At 33.8% G+C, this 24,372-nt stretch overlaps 1 protein-coding gene across 2 annotated transcripts in view; it reads right to left on the bottom strand.

Moving 5' to 3' along the window:
• Positions 1-24,372, bottom strand: part of ADK (adenosine kinase) — a 459,464-nt gene that overhangs the window by 66,619 nt on the left and 368,473 nt on the right. For both annotated transcript variants that reach the window (XM_081268679.1, XM_081268680.1), the window contains one exon: positions 21,211-21,325. In XM_081268679.1, the coding sequence (XP_081124805.1) occupies positions 21,211-21,325 (115 nt within the window). The remainder of the gene's footprint in view (positions 1-21,210; positions 21,326-24,372) is intronic.

Raw genomic sequence — 24,372 nt, 5'->3', positions numbered from 1 at the left:
TCCCAAACTCTTCCCCTGGCTCTTCATGCCAGTAGGACTGTACATTTTCGATCAAGTTTTATGCATGCTGCGTAATGCTGACTTGAACCTATCCTAGAGAAAGAAGCCATAAACATAGGAAAATTTGATCCCATTATCTTCCTCCAATTTTAGATTCCTCTTCAGTTTCTGCCTGCTTTTCATTGTTTTCTATTGTCTCCAGGTAGTTTGATTTGAGTATTTTGTCTAGAGTTAAAACTGCTTCCTAAGGAAGGATTGGCTTATAATGCAATTCCTACCCTATTTAGGTTAGTTTATACTCTTTGGGTCAGACTTTGCTCAATATTTTGTTTTTTACATTCATTTATATTGCCAAGTGTAGGGGTGATTCATTTATTTTCTTTTCATTATGTACTCTACCTAATAAATATGTCATTTATTTGTCTGTTTATAGACATTTGGGTTGTTTCCAGTTACTTTGGTCAATGAAATAATGACACCATATTTGTTAGAGCAGAAAACTAGTTATGCCAAGATGTAGATCAGAAGAGAATTAATAAATAGCAACTATGGTGCATGAATAAAATCGGCTATTTTGTAGCCATAAAAATATAATTTCTGGAATATATTAAGCAATAAAGCAAAGTATGGAACAGCATAGAAAGCTGACATCAGTGGAAGCATTGGTTGACTCTGAGAAAGGGACTGAATAGATGGGGAACAAGCTTAGTGTGCAGAATCTCGTACTGTGTAAAAAATATGATACCATAAAAAACAGATTTATTTAGCTGGGGTTGTAGCTCAGTGGTAGAGTGCTTGCCTAGCATGTGTCAAGCACTGGGTTCAATGCTCAGCACCACATAATGAATGAATGAAATGAAGGTTTTAAAAAAAGATTTATTTAAAAACTCACAGAAAAAAACCACTAATATATTATGTACATTTTTCCATGTTAAAAATACTTCTATGACTAGCCAGGCATGATGGCATATGAATGCACCTGAACAATCTGGAAGGCTGAGGCAGGATGATCACAAGTTTGAGGCTAGCCTCAGCAACTTAGTGAGACCATGTCTCAGAATAAAATAAAAAGCTCTTGGGAATGTGGCTCAATAGTTAAGTACACTTGGGTTCAATGCCTGATATTAATAATAATAATAATAATAATAATAATAATAAATCACTTCTAAAAATAACTTCTATGACAGGTAAATAAATATATCAATGTATAGTGGGTTGAATGGTATACCCTCAAAATTCACATTTACACGGAAACTCAGAATGTGATCTCATTTGGAAATGAGGTCTTCACAAATATAACTGGTTAAGATGACGTTCTACTAGATTAGAGCAGGCTCTGTATTGTTACTGGTGTTCTTATAATAAGAGGAGAGGACAGACAGGAATGCATAGGGAAGGCAGCTACAGGAAGACAGAAATCAGAGATGAGAGCAATACAGATGCAGAGATTGCAGTGATACAACTACAACCAAGGACTGATTGCTAGGAGCCACCAGAAGCAAGAAAGAGACAAGAAAGGATTTCCTAGAGTCTTCAGAGGAAGTGTGGCTCTGCTGATATCTTTTATTTCTCATTTCTAGCCTCTAGCACTGATAAAGAATAAAATTTCTGTTGTTTTAAGTCACTTAGTTTGTGCTAATCTGTTAGAGGAGCCCTAAGAAACAAATAAGCCATGCAATGGGAAATTATATGGCAATAAAAGAAATGAAATTATGATACATGCTATAACATGGATAAACCTTGGAAACAACAGGATAAAGAAAAGAAGTCCAACAAAGAAGACCACATATAGTAATATTCTACCTACACGAAACTTCCAGAATAGGCAAATGCATAGAGATGATTGGTGGTTGCCTATAGCTGGGATGGGTTGGTGGAAACTAAACAAAGTTTCTTTTTGAGATGATGAAAATGTTCTAAAATTAATTGTGATAATGGTTGTGAAGTCCTGTGGATATACTATAAAGACAATGATTGGTATACTTAACTGGGTAAATTATATGGTAGGTGAATAATGTCTCAATGAAGCTGTTAGGGAAAAAACAAGCAAAAAGAAAAAATAAAGGAAGGATAAGCCTGAAATTGAGATAGGTTATCCACAAAAGGTAAATGGAAACAGAATGGGAAAAACAGGAAAACCAAAAGGGGAAAAATGGGATGAGAGGGAAATGATCCCTTGGTTAGGACATCTTTGTGAATAGTTCTTGAAGTGCTGAAGGTATTGCTCAGTGGTAGAACATATGTAAGGTCCTGGGCTCAATAGCAAGCATCCAAAAAAGAAAAAAAAAAAGTTCTTGACTTTTTAGAACCAAGGCAACATTCCCTGTACTTAAAAAAAAATTAATTAAAATTAATCAGAATCCATTTGCATCAAAATGAAACTGAATCCCTTTCTCTCGCCATGCACAAAACTTAACTCAAAATGGATCAAGGAGCTTGATATTAAATCAGAGACACGGCGTCTGATTGAAGAAAAAGTTGGCTATGATCTACATACTGTGGGGTCGGGCTCCAAATTCCTCAATAGGACACCCATAGCGCAAGAGTTAACAACTAGAATCAACAAATGGGACTTACTCAAACTAAAAAGTTTTTTCTCAGCAAAAGAAACAATAAGAGAGATAAACAGGGAGCCTACATCCTGGGAACAAATCTTTACTCCACACACTTCAGATAGAGCCCTAATATCCGGAGTATACAAAGAACTCAAAAAATTAGACAATAAGATAACAAATAACCCAATCAACAAATGGGCCAAGGACCTGAACAGACACTTCTCAGAGGAGGACATACAATCAATCAATAAGTACATGAAAAAATGCTCACCATCGCTAGCAGTCAGAGAAATGCAATTCAAAACCACCCTAAGATACCATCTCACTCCAGTAAGATTGGCAGCCATTATGAAGTCCAACAACAACAAGTGCTGGAGAGGATGCGGGGAAAAGGGTACACTTGTTCATTGTTGGTGGGACTGCAAATTGGTGCAGCCAATTTGGAAAGCAGTATGGAGATTTCTTGGAAAGCTGGGAATGGAACCACCATTTGACCCAGCTATTCCCCTTCTCGGTCTATTCCCTAAAGACCTAATAAGAGCATGCTACAGGGACACTGCTACATCGATGTTCATAGCAGCACAATTCACGATAGCAAGATTGTGGAACCAACCTAGATGCCCTTCAATAGATGAATGGATAAAAAAATGTGGCATTTATACACAATGGAGTATTACTCTGCTTTAAAAAATGACAAAATCATAGAATTTGGAGGGAAATGGATGGCATTAGAGCAGATTATGCTAAGTGAAGCTAGCCAATCCTTGGGGGGGGGTACTGGGGACAGAACCCAGGGGTGCTTAACCACTGACTTATATTCCCAGCCCTTTTAAAAATATTTAATTTTTATTTTATTTATTTATTTTAGGGTATTACTAAGTAGCTTAGAGCCTGGCTAAATTGCTGAGGCTGGCTTTGACCTTGTGATACTCCTACTTCAGCCTCCAGAGCTGCTGGGATTACAGGCATGGATCACTGTGTCTAGAGAAAATGATCATTATTGGGATAACTGACAACATCTGAGTAAGGTCTATAGCTTCATTATAGAATTACATCAATATTAATTTCCTGGTTTTAAAATATATTTACTTTTATTTATTTATTAGGATGACAAAATGATACACATTAATTTTCTGGTTTTCATCTTTGTACTGTGGTTATATAAAATGCTTATGGTTAGGAAAGCTAGGTGAAGGATATATGGAAAATCTACTATTTTCACAGCTTTTTGCTTCACAACGAGAAGTTTAAATAAGAAATTTAAGACCAATTTCATGATAAATATCTTTGTATGGGACTCGGGGTATAGCTCAGTGGTAGAGGGCTTGCCTGGATGCGTGAGATCCCAGGTTTAATCCCCAGTACCCACCCACCCCCCGAAATCCTTGTATGTAAATCTTTATGCCTATTTGTGCTAAATTATTCTATAGAATTGATTTCTGTAGGTAAAGTTAAAGAATATGCATATTCTGACATGTATTTTTACCAAGAAAAACTATACCAAAATTTCTCCCAATAACAGCAGATCTCAACTTTTTTCAAATTTCTGAGCTACAGTAGATAATATATAAGGTCACTTGAAGTTCTTATTTGCAACAAAATATCATTATATCCCAGTTTACATATTATTCTTCTAAAATATGTTGTTACTCTGATCACTGTCATGAAGGGAACTCATCATGCTTGCATTACTTCTACAGTATATTTTTGAGTAAGATTCAAATAATCCTTTCTGGTATATTTTAGGTAAAATGTACATGATCTTCTAGTGCCATATTTCACCTGCCTTACTTAAATATAAGCATGTTGAAATAAGGGCCATGCATCTTTGTATCAAATATTACTCCAAGCATGCTGTAGTTAAACATACTGCAACTAATTGCCTAATATACACATACTCAGATAACTTATTCAACATTTCAAGTTGTAATTTGTGTGCATATGCTCCTCAACTTTGCTCTTCTTATATCTTACCCAGGTCTTCATGGCTCAGGGTGCACTTACACAGTTGAGTGCCAGCTCTAAGAGAGTCCCCACATGAGAGGTTACAAATCAAAAGCAGGGTGTGGAATTACTTCAGACATTCAGATGTGAGTTGTGATGATCTAACTGCAAGTCTTCTGACTAATGAATCTCAGGAACTGAGATGAGCTTCTGTCTAGATTTCCAATACTTACCTCTAATTCATTATTCTTCTTTACATTCTCATCCCTGCTTTTAAAACTAGACTGCTCTAATTCCATGGTATTTGTTAGGCATTTTAGTGCCTGTTAGCTCTTCACAACCTTTATTTTGAGAAGATCAATGTAGCTCCTCTTATGTAAGAGTAGACCTTTCTGAATGACACTGATTGCCTCCTCAAAAAGAGCTTCTTCCAGTTTTCTTCCACCACTCCTAGGTCACATAATATCTTACTGGTGTTCACACTAGAATTGATGAAGCTATTGTACCCCTTGGGAGTTAGATAAGTGGTCCAGGAAGGAGGCATAGTGGTTGGGTTAAATAGGAAAGTCAGGACAGTATAGCCAGGAGGGCCTGTAAGAAACTTTACCTAGGTGAGGAAGATCTTGAGATAAGATGTTGTAGATAGAGGGGTTGATAGCAAATCTGACATTAAGTCAGTGTAAGTACAGTTAGCAACCATGCAGATATCTTGTATTCAGAATATGTCATCTGAACATTTGCCTCACCTGGGTTAAGTTTTTTTCCAGGTCCTGCTGGCTATGCTTTCCTATTTAACTGAACTACAATGCCACCTTCTTGGGCAACTAATCTTCTATAATTTAATTTATTACAGCTTTGGCTTGTGAACTACAAAAACAGCACAACAGGTCAACACCCAAAATCATGTTTGGCATGACTCATTTGAAGAAAAATTATCACCCCAATAGTAAATAGTTATTTCTATTTTCCTGTTAGATAAAACACAAAATAATTAGAAGGAAAAATCTGGCTATGTTTTGAAGTTGAATTAAGACTACCGAATATACAGGAACACATGGAAACCTGATTTGCAAACAGACCCCACATTAAATTTTAATGATGTTGAATGCTCCTATGATTTATAGATAAACTTACAAGTGGCAAGCTCAGTTGGGTTCTTACTATCACCTGTCAAAGAAATCTAATGACCCCCCCATAATGATCTACTTCATCTGCTCAAATACCAACAAGCAGACTTCTAAAAGTTTACTGTAGCCAACTGTTCATTTAAAAAAATATTTCTTTAAAAATATTTTTATTAGAGTTTTATAGTAATACATAGCAGTTGGGCTCATCCCAACATAATCATGTATGCATGGAATTTGATTTTATTTTGATGCCCCCCTTTTCACTTCTTAAATTCATTTCCTCTCCCATTCTCCTTCCTTACTCTGCTACCTTTCTTTTTGTTCTTTCTTTATTTTATTGCTTGAAATTGAAAATTTCCTCCCCCCAAACTGCTTTGTACTTAAAAACAAAAACAAAAACAAAAACCCACTTAAAAACACAAATTTAAATACACAGAAAATGTTAAGACAGAAACTGATAAACCTGAAGCCATTTCAAAAGAAAACTTAAAAGATCCCAGACTAGCTGACTGCTAAAATACTATTTATTTGATCATAACAAAAAAATGTTGATCCTTTACAATAATCTTGTAATGATCTCTAATTTATGAGAGAAATAAAATGCTGACTCCTACTGTAAGACACAAAAAGTTAAGGCCATGGTTTATGTTTTGGAATTCAAGGGCATATTTAGATGTACCAACTATATGGACAGAAATCTAAATTTTGTGAAGGATCCATATGACTTCCAGGGAAGTAGTCCTTGTTCTCTAGGCCTCCCCACATTGTTACCCACCTAACCTTTCATAAGACCTAGATAAATATCCTCTAAAAGTTTAAACAACACTGACAGGGAATAAGACGTTTTAAAAATAATTCTTCATTAAAATGCCCTTTAAAAAGAAGGGACACTGTTCCCCAGAAAATTCAACCAGCCACATAAATTTATCTAAAAGTTTTCACAAAAATAATTTTGAATCCTAGAATACAATTACATTATGCACCTTATAGGTGTGAACTCTTTTTGTTTTCTTCCTTTTTTGGGTACCAGGGATTGGACTCAAGGGCACTCGACCACTGAGCCATATCCCTAACCCTATTTTATATTTTATTTACAGAGGGGTCTCATTGGGTTGCTTAGTGCCTCACTTTTGCTGAGGCTGGCTTTGAATTTTCAATCATCCTGCCTCAGCCTCTTGAGCCAGGGGGATTACAGGCATGTACCACCATGCCCAGCAGGGCTCTTTTTAAAAAAAATTTAAAAAAAATATATAAAAGTTATAGTTGGATACAATTCCTTTATTTTATTTATTTATTTATATGTGGTGCTGAGGATTGAACTCAGTGCCTTGCGCGTGCCAGGTGAGCGCCCTACCGCTGAGCCACAACCCCAGCCCCAGGTGTGGACTCTTTGGGGAGATAGTTCTACTGCACTAAATTAAAGGTGATTCTTCCCTTCCTTCCTGATCCTAAATCAGAAATATCTTCTTGAAGTGAAAATAATTTTTCTAATGTTAAGTGCAGCTTGTAATGGAAAAAAAAATTTAAGTTGTAGAGGGATACAATACCTTTATTTTACTTATTTATTTTTATGTGGTGCTGAGGATCAAACCTAGTGCCTTATACTAGGAGCACTTTACCACTGGGCTACAACCCCAGCCCTGTAGGTGGATTTTAAAATGGGATATATATATATATATATATATATATATATATATATATATATATATATATATATATATATATCTCATATATATAATGTATACACATTTATATTGTATGTTAATATAATATATGTTTATACATATATTTATTTACTTTTAGGTACTAAGGACTGAAACCAGGGGCACTCTACTGCTGAGAGCTACATCCCTAGCCCCCTTTATTTTTATTTTGAGATAGGGTCTTGCTAAACCATCTAGGCTAGCCTTGAACTTGTGATCCTCCTGGTTCAGTCTCTCAAATAACAGGATTACAGGTATGCATCATCCCTGGCTATTTTTTTTTCCTTTTAAATACTACCTTAAACTTTTTATTTCTGAGGCTGGGGATATAACTCAGTTGGTAGAGTGCTTGCCTTGTATGCTCAAGGCCCTGGGTTCAATCCTCATTACTACAAAAAACAAAACAAAAAACCCTTATATTTCTGGCTTCCAGAATGCATTATCAGAATTTTTATAATTTTATTATCAGCTACTGTATCTCCTAATTTAGTATTAAATGCAAATTTTATGGATGGGTTATTTAACATTTTTCCTTAAAGGAAAAAATGTTTAATAAACTCTCATCTAGTAGCATTTCCTTTAGCAAACACTTTGGTATAAACTTTCTGCATGACTGAATTCATTAGCCTTTTGCATTAGTCTTTGTTTATCATCTTTAAACCAAGCCAATCTTTATTAATTTTCTAGGGCATTTTCCCAAGTGCTTTTACCACAATTTTTCTCTACAGTTTTTCTATTCCTATCACATTTGCTTCACTGTAGCTTCACAGAATTGTTCATCACTAATACTTTTTAAAGGGATTATTCCATCTTTTATTCTTTAGCATTTAATTATAAAAAATTCATCTTTAGTATTTGTTCAACCTTCTGAAATAGGGCTTTGTAAAGCAAATATAAGTATGGAGTATGGTTTCTTTCTTTATGGAATTATGGTAAACTGATTACAAAATGCTTTTGAGTCCAAAAGATCTCTTCCTTCTCTGTATATTCTTTAAGAACTTAATCATGTATTGTGCAGCATAGCATTCAAGTTCCATCACATTTTACCATTTCATGTTTATCCAACTCACAACTCCTTCCCTGATATTTGTCGTTTTTTGTAACACATTATACGCGTTAAGGAGTCTTTGCCTTATGCTCTTATTATTTTATTAATTTGGAATACCTTTGTAATCTCAATAAAATTTAAAGAAATTTTCACAGTCTGGTTCAAACCTGACTTTCTTTGTGAAGCTTTCCCCAAATTTCTGTCCCATTTGTTCTATAAAAATTAGCTCATAAGAATATATTAATTCTCAAAAAAAGAATATACTAATCTTCATATTGTATGAGTGGAATATGTCTCTTATACATTTTAAGAACAGGGATTTTTGCCAATTACCTTTATAATCACAATTCCTGACAGAGTAGATACTCAAAACCATACTGAATTAAATAATTTGTATTGTTTCTTTATACCTTGCCTCTCCAACTTGTCCTGATTGAGATTAAAGAGCCTCAGACTTTTCTGGGGGGCAGTACTGGGGATTGAACTGGGGGCACTCTACCACAGAGGTATACCCCCAGCCCTATTTATTTTTTTATTTTGAGACAAAATTTTACTAAATTGCCAAGTCTGGCCTTGAACTTGCAATCCTTCTGCAGCCTCCTGAGTTGCTGGAATTATAGGTGACCATGCCTGGTTCTCAGACCTCTTTAAGTTCTATATTAACTGTCATATTCTTAGCACTTTATCAAGAATCTTTGAATCAGTAAAAAAATGTTAGAAATCACACACTGGAAAACCTTGACCAGTGGAAGCATTCATTTAAACAAATACCTTTGTTAAAATATTTGTAATCGGGCTGGGGTTGTGGCTCAGTGCTAGAGCAGTCGCCTAGCACATGTGAGGCCCTGGGTTTGATCCTCATCACCACATATAAATAAATAAAATAAACGTATTGTGTCCAACTACAACTAAAAAAAAAAGAGAAATATTTGTAATGATTAGTGTGACATTATGGACTGGTTTGCTCAAGACTGTCTAAGGTTTATAAGAAATGAGGCAAGAGTTTAAAAACTTCCTTAAAAAATATATATATTTACACACACACATATATGTGTATATATATATATATACACATACACACACACACACACACACACACACACACACACACACACACATTAGTTGTAGTTGGACAATACCTTTATTTTATTTATTTATTTTTATGTGGTGCTGAGGATTGAACCCAGTGCCTTACATGTGCTAGGCGAGAGCCACAACCTCAGCTCCTAAAACTTCCTTTAAGTACAGTTTTTAACATTCCATGTGCAAACAATTTATTCTTTTCAACTGAGGAAAATTTTTAGCTGTTCAATTATCTGAAGACTTTTCTGCTACACCTCCAAAGATTTCTATCTGGGCCAGAAACTTGCATGCAGTGTTTCCGCCAAAAGAAAATTTTGCCAAGTTGTAAGGCTCTGAAAAATGAATTTCAGAGTCTAATTGAATTTGTGCTTTACTGAGGACAAACAATGATTATTCTGAAAAACATTTGGTAATATGGCTCTTAAATATTCATTTGTATATATTTTTTTGAGCTTTCAATTACAGAAATTGATATGCAGAGTTTAAAGGAAAATGTACATATTTCCTAAAAATTACTCAAGTTAATGTGTATGTACATATATATCTATGAACATGCAGCTAAATGTTGTTATCATCAGATGTCTACTCACACATACAAAATGCATGTATGTACAACAACTCCATATCACAAAGTTTTCCAGCTCTAACAATTTCTATCTAAAGAGACATCTTAGAGCTTATTTGGCATAAGCTCTGAGAACCATCATTGATCAATTATGAACTGGATCATATATGGACATTTTCTTGGGTCAAGGAGTATGTGGGCATGTTTCTACAAGAAACTTTGTCATTCTAAAGTCTCCTGGCACTGATCTTATGATTAACTATAAAGTGGAAGCAGATAGTCATCCTTTAAATACAGTATGCATTCTGAGACATAAGATGAACTAGGGCTTTTCTAACCTTGATATTATTAATACTTGGGGTCAGATGATTCTTGTTGTGGGTGGCTATCCTGTGCATTAAGGATGTACAATGACATCCTGCCCTCTATACACTAGATGCCAGCGGAGCCCTGACTCCTGTGCCCTAGTCAGTTGTCACAAACAAAAGTGAGAGAAAAAATTGTTCCTGGTTGAAAAACATGGCTGCAAGCAAATGAGGCAACATGGTGTAGAACATGTTAGACTAGAATGGGATTCAATAGGTGAGTTCTCATCTAGATGCTATTGTCTCTAATTTGAGATCTTGAGGAAATGACCTAATCCACCTAAGGACCTTATATAACAAATTAACAAATTAATACTTAATTTTCTTGGCCTATGATTTTGTTAATTTTTTTTTGTAGTTGTAGATGAACAACATTTTTAAATGTGGTGCTAAGGATGAACCTGGTGCTTCAACACATGCTAGGCAAGCACTCTGCCACTGAGCTATAGCCCCAGCCCATATTTTTTAATTTTATACTGAACAGCGACTTTGAGTTTAGTATGTAAAAATATATCATGTAGTAAATCAACTCTCACACCATAAACAAGCAGAAAAACTTCAGAAATTTAAATAAATTTAGTAAATTTAATAAATAAATTTAATAAATTTAAATAAATAAATGAAGGTATAAGAAAGCCACCAAAGTTTCCAAACTTAACAGTATAAGATCCCAGAGAAAAGAAAATCTTCAAAAACTAGCATTTTAAAAGTTGTTTTCCCCTTCAGGGCATTTTCAAATTCTCATGTTGGGTGAGAGGATGAGAATCTGGGCACCATGCTATTACTAGGAGGCAGAGAAGCCAATAGAGCTTTTGGCAATCTCATGGGAGTAGTGAGACAAAAATCGGAGCATTCAAGTGCCAAGGCAGTCAGAATTGAGGGGTTCTGATCCTGAGAAGCACTGAAAAACAATAAAGCACATCTGAAAATCTGGGGTTTTCTTCCTCAGGTATTTGCCAAATCTATCAGGGAGCAGAACAGGAGGTCCAGACATCAAGCAGAAGATTTCTAGAAGAAAGAGTGATGTTTCTGATAGTTGTAAGAAGGAGGAGGAAAAAAAAAAAGCCTATGGCATAGAAGTAGGGAACAAATCAGAGGTAGACTCAACCTTACACAACCCTTGAGATTGTTTTGTCCCGAATCTATCTTTACTCTATGTGCCTTCTACAGCAAGATGATATCAATAACAGAAAACCCTATAATTTTTAGAAATTAAAAAAAATTTATTTTAAGTTGTAGATGAATAATATGTTTATTTTATTTTTATGTGGTGCTGAGGATTGACCCCAGTGCCTCACGTGTGCTAGGCCAGCACTCTACTATTGAGCCACAACCCCAGTCCCAGAAAACCCTATAATTTATTAAGAACAATGTTTAACATTTGACAAAAAATTATTGGGCAATTCAAAAAATATTATCTCAAGGAAAAGAAGTCAAAAGAAACAGATGTTCAGATAACTAAAATACTGCAGTTTTAGATAAGGAATTACTACTGTTGTGATTAATATATTAAAAAAAAAAGACGAAAAGGGAAAGGATTACAGTATAGAACTGGGATCAATAAAAACAATGAAATAATTTAGAAAATGAAAAATATGACTAGTGAAATAAAGAACTAAATAGATGCCGTGAAATGTAGAATGGACAAAGCAGAAAAGAAAATTATAAGTATATAGGTCAGTGCAAAATATATAGGCTAAAGCTTGAGATTGAAAAGAAAGAAAATTTAGAAAAGAGTAAAAAAGACATATGGGGTACAATGAAAAACTTCGAATATATGAATAAATGGAATCCTGATAGGAAGAGATGGATCCTGTATTTAAAGAGATAATGGCTAACAATTTCCCCAAACTGATGAGTTACTTATCACAGATTTAAGAAGCACCAAAACTCCAGCAGGATAAATATAAGGAACCAAGCACAAAAGTTAAATTTGAAGAAAAATTCTTAAACACAGCCAGAGAAAATAGAAATATTACAAATCAAAGGATCTAGAGTAAGACTAACAGCTGACTTCTCAACAAAAACAAGAGGCTCTGAAAAATAATGGAAGACCATTTATAAAGAGCTCAAAAAAACATAACTCCCAACCTAGAGAATGGTACTCATTGAAAGGGCGAAAGACCAAACAAACTGAAAAACTGAGATAATTTATGCACTGAGTGAAATACTAAATGAAGCTGTTTAGGCAGATTAAAACACAGAAATGCAGGAAGAAAAGCAATGGAAGGAGTGAATTTGCACAAAAAATAGTATCTTTTCTCCTCGAGGTTTTAAAATACATTTAAAATTAAAACAAATAGAAACAAAAATCTAAAAGGATGACCTTTGGGATGATGTAGCTCAGTGGTAGAGCACGCATGGGTGGTTCAACCCCCAGTACAATGCCCCCCTCCTGCTGAAAAAGAATGCATAAAGTAACTGAAAATCTTACAAAAGATACACACATTCAAAAACACATACACAATATCTCTATACTGAAAATAACAAAACATTTTAATAAATATTATACATCATCTAAATTTTTTTAAATGTGGTATTGGGGATTAAACCCATTAAATTCATGCTAGGCAAGCTCCCTACCACTAAGCTAAATGCTCAGCCTTTTTTATTTTGAGACAAGGTCTCACTAAATTGCCTAGGATGGCCTCAAACTTGTGAACTGATACAGGCGTGTGCCACTGCACCAGCACAGACCACCTAAATTAATAGAGGGAATTACTCTATAGATTGGGAGACAAAATAATGTAAGGATGTCAGTTATCACTAAGTTGAATTGCTGAGTCAATACAATCTGAAAAACATTCTAGTAAGGAATTAAGAATTTTGGGGGTGGTAGAAATTAACAAACTCATTCTAGAATTTATGTAAAAATGCAAAAGGAAAGAAAAGCTAGGACAATCTAGAAGAATAAAGTTGGAAGACTGATACTACCAGATAAAAGGACTGATTATAAACTAATTAATTAGGAGAGTATGCAACTGGTAAAGAACAGAAAATGAGAATAATAGAATATAACAGAGAATCTAGAAAAAGATTAATATATGCAAGGTTCTCTGAAATGTGAAAGATGTCAATATAGTACAGTCAGGTAAAGGGTTTTCCTCTCAATGAATGATGTTGGGTCCACTGGCTAGTGATATGGACATAAGAAATGAACCATACCCCTACTCTACATTATATGTAAAAATTAATTCTAGATGGACTAAAGTGTGAACAATAAAAGAAAATCTTCATGGGTTGGGGATATGCTAAGACTTTCTTTAAAGGAATATGAGAAGCACTAATCGTAAGGGGAAAACATGAATTGAACTGTACTAAAATTAAGAGCAAAAGACACCATGAAGAGAATGAAGACGCAAGCCAAAGAATGGGATAAGACATGTGCAATAAAACAAAAAGATTTACATGCAGATTATAAAAGAATCATAAGTCAGTAGGACAACCCAACAAGGGAATAGGATTTCAACAGGAATGTCACAACAGAAGATATCCAAAAAATAGGTGGATGAAAATATGCCTTATTGCATTACACACCAGGAAAATTCCAATTAAAAATCATAACAGGATACTATACTATTACACATTCATGAGAATGGCTAAAATTTAAAAAAGATGGGTAGTTACAAATTCTGGTAAAGATGTGGAACAATCAGAGCACCTTGCTGATGGGAGCTCACACTGCTATGGCTGTTAGGAAATCGTGGGCCAAAGAACAAAACTCTTCTGTATCCTAACTATGGTCATGGTTACAAGATCTATATAATTACCAAAATCCACAGAATCTGATACTTCACAGAGGAAATTTTTATTTATTGAAATCTGATAAAGACATGAAAGGAAACCAAGATGGAATACTACAGGTATTACAAATGAATAATGTAATCACACTAAAGTGGATGGAATAAAAGAACGAAAAGTTACTTTAGATGACAGTACTCTGACTGGACACTGGAAAAAAAGACAACAAGAACTGTAAATGAATACTACAGTAAGTACATCTGTTTCTCACAAGGATATAGATAGGCATTTCAAAACTACCTTAGAACACAACAAATAAGTAAATACATTTTAGAGAATAGAGTCAGAATTTCCTATGTCAGAAAGTTGTAAATAAGGAAGGGCAAAGTCTAGAATGAATCTTGTATTGTATGACTGGAATAAGATGTACAATGGCTTAAAAAAAGCATATAAAAAGATACAGAAATAAATATAGCTTAGTATAATACATATATTGCTGAGCTCTGTTTACCAAGAGGGCCTAGGAAGGATGACATTCAAGGAGTAAAAAGCATATATACTACTCAGATTTGAGATTCTTTTTTTTTTTAATATTTATTTTTTAGTTGTAGTTGAATACAATACCTTTATTTTATTTATTTTTATGTGGTGCTGAGGATTGAACCCAGGGCTTTGCACGTTCTAGGCGAGCACTCTACCGCTGAGCCACAACCCCAGAGAAACATGTACCAATTCTAAATACCATTCTTCAATAAAAGGAATCAAGGTTCCTTGGAGAAGTGTTGATTCAAGAACTGAGGCAGGGAAAATTCAACATGAGTCTGGCACATTCTTGTTGTCAAAAAGTAAAAAAGTATACCTGGGTGCAGTAGTACACACCTCTAATCCCAGTGGTTTGGGAGGCTGAGGCAGGATTGTGAATTCAAAGCCAGCCTCAGCAAAAGTGAGCCACTAAACAACTCAGTGAGACCCTGTCTCTTAAATAGGCCTGGGGATATGGCTCAGGGGTTGAATGCCCCCGGGTTCAACCCCTGGTCCAAAAACAGTAAAAAAGTTCACAAAAAAGGATGGGAACAGAGCCAGACAAAATTCTACATACTGGGATTCCATTTTAAAAATAGGCAGTAGTGGTAAGAGTAGACACTAAGATAATGGTTGCTTTTGATGGGGTTAATGATTAGGAGGGGGCTTCTACAGTGCTGTACATGTACTATTTATTGATCTGGTTGTAGTTAAACAGGTGTGCCCATTTAATGAAAAGTTGTATCAATTTTGTATGCATGTTATACTTCAATACAAACTATATGTGGTATTCTGCATTTTGAGTGTGGTAGTTTGTTACATGTTATTTAGGAAAACATGTGAATTTTAATATATGTAATCTACATCCCAATAAATCAGACTTAGCGGTCTTTCCAGAAATCAATGCTATCTGCCTAGTGTAGGCTATCTCCCATTCTGCCTTGCAGTAGGATCCTATGTGATAGAAAGCTGGCAGTTAAAAGAAGTCTTATTTCTTCAGGACTGAGATCACTAATTGTACAAATGATGCCTCAAAGGTATTATTTTGTGAGGACTGATGATAGTTCTACAAGTTATTCTAAATCATTTGATCTCTTGGTTCTAAATTATTTTGATCTCTTATCTTTTATAGCTATAATAATACAAAAATGGAACAACTTTGTTGTTTATATTCATAGGTAACAAACACATTTTTCTTTAAAATCTTACCTAGTAAGAATATTTTTTTGTGTGTGAATGCCATACACAAACATTCTAAAAGAATGCTACTTAATTTATTTTATTCTTACTACCACCAACCTATGCCAATAAGATCATCATTTAAAATTGCTTTGGCTGCAGTAGAGATAGCATTTTCAAAATGATTTGCATTAATATTTGTAGGAGTAGGGAGGGATGGTGTGTTGACATTATTCTTCCAATTGCTGAGATTGTTTTCCTTTAAAGTTTGCATTTTCTATTGCATACTCTCTGCTTACTAGAATTGCAAATCATACTGATCTTTTCTTATAGAATAATGGAGAACATTGAATGTTTTTGTAGAACATGAAAACTTAACTAGCAGAGGAGATAACAAGTTTTTAAAGTACCAGGAACATGAACACAAGTAACTTTGATACCATCATTTACTTATAATGACACAGTACACTGTGATAAGACTATGTTAAATTAGAACTATCTTGAAGTTGGGGGCTATTTAATCTGTAGATCACCTGTAAGAGTCAATGAGCCCTTGATACTTTTTGACAGGATAAGAAAGAGAAACATGTACCAAGGCCTCACTTACTGAAGAACTAGATATTTAGTTATTTAGTTTTCATCATCCATAGTACGATAAAGATTGGCAACATTATCAAATCACCTAACTGAATGATTCTCAAAGTGAGAGGTGCAAATAGACAACATTGCTATATCATATAAGGGAACTTTTCAACAAATACACAACACTATACTTCTCTTCCCCATCAACATTTCCATACATCTCCTTGAGAATGTCTATTTTAATGCTGTGCAGATTGAGGAGAAGTGATTTAACAAGGCAGGACTGTATTTATGAAAAACTCACAGGTAATTTTGATAAGATAGCAATAGACTTACTTCCACTTAAAAACTCTCACCTAACATATTTTCTTCCTTTGTGCAAAATTACAATTCAGATTGCCCAGAAAGAATTATGAAAGTACTCAAAGGAGAAGAGACTATAATTTATTCTTCAGAGGACCTATTACTGTTTCATAACTGCCATGGTGTGAAATGCATTATTTTCTATTTAGAACAAAAGTCCTATTGCTTTTTCCAATTATTAGTGATATATTTATTACAAAAACTTGGAGAAATTTAAACTTTCTATAAAGTACTATATATATATATATATATATATATATATATATATATACACACACACACACACACACACACACATATATATATATATCTATATGTACATATGTTTGTTTTTTTTACAACAGTCTGCAATATAATAAGGCATTAAAGTATGAAGACCTTATTAGGTTTCTGCCCATTAGCTTAGTCTTAGTTTTTCTAAAGTTTACAGACACAGAAATTATTTGTTTGACTTGGCTCCCATGTTAATAAATAGGCTTATTTAACATTTATTAAAAGGATCAAAATGAATAGTCATCTTTTATTTTATGCCTTCATTCCCAACCTCTTACTCTGTTTGAAATGTTAAATGTCTTTTGAACTGTGGTAAAATATACCTAATAAAATTTATCATTTTAATCATTCATGAGTGTACAGCAACTGAGTATATTCATATTGCTATATAAAGATCATCACCGTTAATCTCTACAACTTTTTTCATCTTGAGAAACTGAAACACTATATCCATTTAATGATAAATCTCCATTCTTCCCTACCCCAGCCTTTGGCTAACACTGTTCCACTGCCCCTAAAAATTTGACTACTCTAAATATCTCATGTAAGTAGGATCAAACAATACTTTCCTTTGAAGCTGGCTTATTTTACTTACTATAGTGTCTTCAAGGTTCATCAACATTATGGCATGTATCAGAATTTCCTTTTTAAGATTAAATATATTTCACTGTAAATATAAATGTGTATGTGTGTGTCCACATGCCAATGAGTGTATACATGCATATCATGTTTGGTTTATCCGTTAATTTGTAGATTGATACTTGGGTTTGTTTCTACTTTTTGGCTACTGTGAATAATACCACTACAAACATGGGTACATATATACCTGTTTAAATTCCTGCTTTCAATTTCTTTAGGCATATAACCCAAAGTGCAGTTGCCTACCTTTTTACTCTCACTAGTCTCCAGTGCCTAGCCTTCCCTCAAATAAATTTGTTTGGGAACTCAATTAGCCTGTAAGCACTGAAACAAAGATTGATATACAACAGAACCTTTGAGCTGGATGGAAACCCAATCTGAAAGAGAGATGAGCAGTAAAACAGGGTGAGTGGAAAACTTTCTAAATTTGCCGACTATTTAAATAAGAATTTAAATAATTAAATTTATAAAAGAAAGTGGTTTACAGAAAACTATATCTCAATATGAGATAGGTCTTTAGAATAAAATACTAAGGAAACTGATTTTGTTAACATTAACATTATTGCTAAATGCCACAAACTTAACAGTGTGATCGTTTAAAAATACTCTACAGTGTGAGGCAAGGCACAATACTCCTAATTAGTGTTTTAATAAGTGTCTTAGCACTGCCTTGTGCCATTCTGGAATGTCACTTATGGAAAATTAAGGGACACTTTCCCTCCCTATCTTCCATTAGTATTTTAATGCTAGGAGGTGGGAAAAAGCTGATCCATATTCAAGAGGAAAGGAGGGAAAACAATAACAAATTGGCATCTCTTCTGTGAATTGCCCTACAGGCCAAGCATTTTTATGTTCTTAATCATTATTAAATGACTTAACATGACACCCAGAGCCTGGCGAATGATTGCATCCTGACATGAGAACGAATTACAAAAGAAATGAAAGATCAAGCCGTATTAGAGGACTGCCTCTGGGAAATGAAAATCTTTAATTCTCTTTTATTATTGACATTTATTTGGCTGCCATGAATAACAACATAGCAAAGAGATTCAGCTCTGCTTGTGCACTGAATAGCTTATCCCAAGGCTCAAAACTGCATTAACATTTATCATGTTTGCTTTTGTAGCTGACACCACTGAACAGATTCTCTATCCATCTTGTATTTATCATGCATTGCAGATATAGTGCATCCTCTAATTTCAGTTCATTTTCATATGGTAGGAAGAGCAAAGATTAGCCAGTGTCTTGCCTCAAATAAATTTCTGATTGTAAGCATTCTTAAGAATGGTTTAATAGATTTAATAAAGAATAAAATAAGTTCTGAAGGAAATTCAGTCGCAAGATGGGAAGGATAATTTTCCATTCTGGTAAAATGGTGCAAATTCATAATGAAGAAAAAAACTTGTATGATACGTATATCTGGAATGCTGAAAGCTTTCAAATGAATGTCTCCATAAAGAGCAACCTAATAGCATTTTATGAAGCTGAAGGTGGAACTATATTTCCTATGAGAAGACTGCATATTTTTCACTTTTCTAAACCGTTCATTGCTAAGACATGAAATGGCCATACTATATAGGAAAATGGCAATTCAGATAGTTTGTATCAAGGCAGGGATATCCTATCAAGGTTTATGTCTTTTCTCTCACACAAATTAACAACTGTGGCTTTTCCTGCCAAAACAATAAAAGTTTGCATAGTACCTGGTGCCTTTGCTTACATAAGCCTCTTTGGAATGTGCCTTTTGTTTTTTTTCTTTTTGCAGTACTGGGGATTAAACCCAGGACCTCATGAATGCTAAGCAAGTACTCTACTAGGAGTCATATTCTCAATCCTTTTTATTTTATTTTGAGATAGGATCTTGCTAAATTGCCCAGGCTATCCTCAAATTTGTATTCCTCCTGCCTTAGCCTCCAGAGCAGCTGGGATTATAGGCATGCCACCATCATGTCTTGCTATTGCCCACCTTTCTTTAAATCCCTCTTGCAATTAAAGGTTTAGTAAAGATATCAATTTATCTTCGGAAAACCATTTAACATTGTTCAATCTTGCTTGAATTCTATTTTTTACTTTTTTAAAAAACATTTTAATAATGAAAAATTTCAAACATATATACAGAGATAAGAGCATAATGACTGATTTTATGTCCACTGTCCAGCTTCAACAATGAACACATGACCTCTTTTTATCAGTATCTCTACTTCACCATCTACTGCTCACTGAATTATTTTGAAGCAAATCTCTGAATGTTACTTTTCACAATTCTATAATAAGAAAGAATTAATTATTTCCAGGGTATCTTTGCTTTAAGACTGAACAGTAAATTCATCTTTGACTCTTCAGGCTCTGTAATTTGATTCATCAAAAATACACTTCCTTTGTGCTATACTATCTTTCTTCAAGTTTTACTGACCTTCCTTTCTGAGTCAATACAATTCATATAGTTTGTCCCCATAAATAAAAAGTATGATTATACTTTTTACTCATGTTTTATGTGTATTAACTTCATTTCCCAGTTAGATATTTTTATCTATCTATCTATCTATCTATCTATCTATCTATATAAAATTAGATGGACACAATACTTTTATTTATTTATTTATTTTTATGTGGTGCTGAGGATCGAACCTAGTGCCTTATGTGTGCTAGGCAAGCGCTCCACCACTTGAGCCCCAACTCCAGCCCCGAGTTAGATCTTTAAGAATCATATATTTCAATGTTCAGCTGTGTACTATACAAACAAAAAGGTAATAATTATTACTGTTTATAATAATCATTAATTAACTGGTTTTAATCTGAATGGTTCAGACAGAATTAAAAGGTTTTAATTTTGGCATTAACAGTAGGTAGCATCATATTGACACTATTAATCATGTTACCCAATAAAATGTTTGTACACTAGATGAAATTCCTAGTTTATTTCTATGAATGCTATGAAATATGTGGCTAAATAAAAACAAATATGAGATTTTCTTCTAGAAGGAAAATATGAGAAACTAACATTTTTGAATTTTATTTATTTTAGTGTAAATTTTTTAAGTAAAATGTATTCATTTTTAAGGAAAGACAATTCTAGACTAATGAAATCTCTAACAAATCAAAGTTAATACAATATATTAATATGGTTTATTTTATTTTATTTTTTTGGTACAAGGGATTGAACCCAGAGGTGCTTAACAACCACAGAGCCCAATTTTTCTTAATTTTTATTTTGAGACAGAGTCTTGCTAAGTTGCTTAGGGCCTCGCTAAATTGCTGAGGCTGGAAATTTCCATCCTCCTGCTTCAGCTTGAGTTGCTGGGATTATAGGCATGTGCAACCACACCCAGGTCAATGTGGTTTTATCGAACTGAATTTTAGTAAATTATTGTCCTGAAAATAAATTTTTTTAACTGAGATAGAAGTAGAAATATTTATTAAAATGAAAAATTCTAAAAGATATATTGTTGTGAATACATTATTATAAAAAGAATAAATAATTTTACTTTAATACTGATTTGTCACACAGTTTCAACATGTACCTGTAGCCATTATAGTGTCATCTTTCCCTTGAGTGAAGACCACGATTCGCTGCCTCTTCGAGTTCACTTTTGGCAGAGCTTGTGTCTTTCTGGCTATTTCTTTAATGTCTTTAGTCTATTAATAGAAAGGAGAAAAAAAATTCTTGTAATCAAGAAATAAAAACTTTATTAGTAGATGAAAAATTTTCTTTCTGATGGGACCTGAGTATCTATTAGGAGACATTTTAGAAAAATTAACCATATACAAAAGTAAACAGAAGAGCACAATAACTTCTGAAGAATCCATCATCAATCTTCAAAACTTTAAACGTGCAATAAAGCTTATTTCATGTATATCTTTAGCTACCTGCGTTTCATATTCTGAAGCAAACTTAACAAGCACTGTATAATTTTATCTGTCTCTTAAAAATAATGACTTAAATATAACCACAAAACTATAATATACTTTAAAAATTAACAATAATTCCTTAATATTGGCAAATGCCCAGTCAGTTTTCAAATTTCAATTAAGAGGAGTTTTTTTTAAAAAAAGTATAGGAATATATAATTATTTTAGAAGCTTAAGGAACACAATTTTGGTGACTTTGCACATAATGCGATTGTTATGATGCCAAATTTTTCAAAATATTGAATGAGAGAAAGAAATGTTAACCTTTTTCCATGAAGATTTTTCTGAGACAGAAATTTAAAAATACTAGAAATGAATTCTTAAACCCTGATGCTATTTTTCACACCATATAGACCATGAATCTCAATATCATAAACATTCTGACTTAAAATCTAACTTTTGAATTAAAAGCAGAATCTTAAAAATCATGTTTTCAACCATTTTAGATACTTTAAAAATCCATGTCTGATTTTAGTGGACCTCCAAAACTGTTCATGGATTGTGTTGTTAGTAGTTTCCTCTAATGCTGTGCAAACTTTCAAATAGTTATAGAGAAAGAAACCAACCAGAGGGAAAATGAGAGTGGCATAAATGAAGTATACATAGGACAGAAAGAACAAGAAATAGGTGGGAGAAAAAGTAGGAACCAGAGAAGCCATAATGGTTACAAATAACATCAGAAAGTACGACATTTTTAAAGGTGTGATAATCTGTAGTAAAATATTTCTTGTTTGCTCATTAAATACTTAAAACAGTCCAGATAATATATGAAGCTGAACTTCTAATACACCTAGCAGAATAACCTCCAGAGGGCTGTTTTCTGAAAAGAAGTCACTTATAGTAGGTCAGTGCCGGTGACCTTTCAAACATGCTGACTATTTTGCTTTCAGTTGCTTATTTTAGAATAGAACTAAGCCTGAACTCTGATAAGATGAAAAAAAAAAAAATCCCTGAGTTTTCGGTGACAGACTATTAGAAATAATTTTGTTCCAGTTGAAAGGAACAAAAATGCCATATATTAACAATGTCTTCACTCTATTAAATAAGTGTACACATTAATATGACTCACATAAATTCTATCAGGAGAGCACAAATATATTTTACTGCTATAAGATTTTTGCTTATTAAATAAAGTTCTTATTTAATAAAGAGACAGGTTCACTTTATCATCTTGGGAACAGAGTCTTATGCATGTACTAGATATTTTTGATTTTAAGACAGGGACTGGCTAATGTTGCCTAGGTTGGCCTTGAACTCTGGGCTCAAGTGATCTTCCTGCCTCAGCATCCTGAGTAGCTAGGACTACCCATTAAGAAACACTGCACCCAGATATATATTTTTTTAAATGGAAGTCTTTCTTCCAGATGGTATAAGGAATAAATTAAGAATGTAATTCCATGGTTGCTTTCTGCCAACCCTGTGGGAAGACAGAGTTTGTTATGGGTCTTTGGTAATTTAATCAAAGAAACTTTTCTTATGTCTTGAATTCAATCTACCAGAATGTAAATTCAAGAGTGAAATAAACTTCCCAAATGCAAAACATATATTTTTTCAGATTTATGTAAACTTCATTCTGTTTGTATTCACATCTACAGTTTATGCACAATCCCTTTGTCACGTACTCTGGGATCATTGTCAGAAAGCATCTAATCTAAAATTCTCATTATGCCTTGAGGAGCCATTGCTTGCTCGCAAGAGTTGATTCTCATCAAGTAAAAAAACTTTTCTCAAACCCTTATTCTATTTTCCCAAAGCTACATATTTCTGGTTCTATAGTATCTTCCCCTTCTCCACCCTCTTTAGGTTCTTCTTCATATTTAAGTTCACACATCTTCACAGAATAGTGAAATTACAAGACATTTTAGACTATGACAGAACTAGACATTATTTACATGACTTTGAGTAGGTTAGTAAGTCTCTAAGATTCTATTTAGTTGTCAACAAAACTAAGAAAATATTCAGTTATAAGATGTTAGGGCTGGTGGTCTAGCACAGTGGTAAAGTATGGGCTCAGCATGCACATGGTCTTGGGTTCAATCCTTAGCACCAAAGCTCCCCTTAATATACTTAATGATTACAAAAGGAAAATTAGTAATGTTACAGTGGAGAAAAATGATAGACATCACCTTCACCTTATTGATGGCAATGAGAACGTAGTAACTTTACAGGACAAAACAGCAAATACCACCTTTGCCCAGAGATCAAGGTTAATGTCACCAGCAGTAAGATAATGCCACAGTGTTTACCTCTCTGACTTGATACACTGAGAAGTTATCACCAGTGACAATAAAAGCACAACTTTACATTTATAAAATGCCTCACAGTTTATAAAACTTTTCTCAACCTATCATTAATACATTTGATGCTCATACAAACTATAAGACATAGATAGGGCACCACCCTAGCACAAATATAATTTACTACTATAGAATTTTTGCTTATGATTAAATATAGTTCTCATTTAACAAAGATAAAAGGCAAACAATTCTGTGGTTTTCCTGCCAACAATACATAATTTCAGATTAATCTTGAGAAATCATCAGACAAATTGAAATTAAGGGCTCAGGGCTCATCAAAATGATTGCCCAGGGGGCTGGGGTTGTAGTTCAGTGGTAGAGCGCTCACCTAGCATGCACAAGGCATTGGGTTTGATCCTCAGCACCACATAAATGTAAAATAAAGATATTGTGTCCACCTAAAACTTAAGAATAAATATTTTAAAAAATGACGCATCAAAAGTATCAAGATCATGAACAAGGCAAGAGTGAGAATTT

This window comes from Spermophilus citellus (genome assembly GCF_964194105.1).
Source record: "Spermophilus citellus genome assembly, chromosome: 15".
Classification (NCBI taxonomy): Eukaryota; Metazoa; Chordata; class Mammalia; order Rodentia; family Sciuridae; genus Spermophilus; species Spermophilus citellus.
Note: the sequence above shows the minus strand (reverse complement) of the source record. Positions and strands in the feature narration are given on the sequence as shown.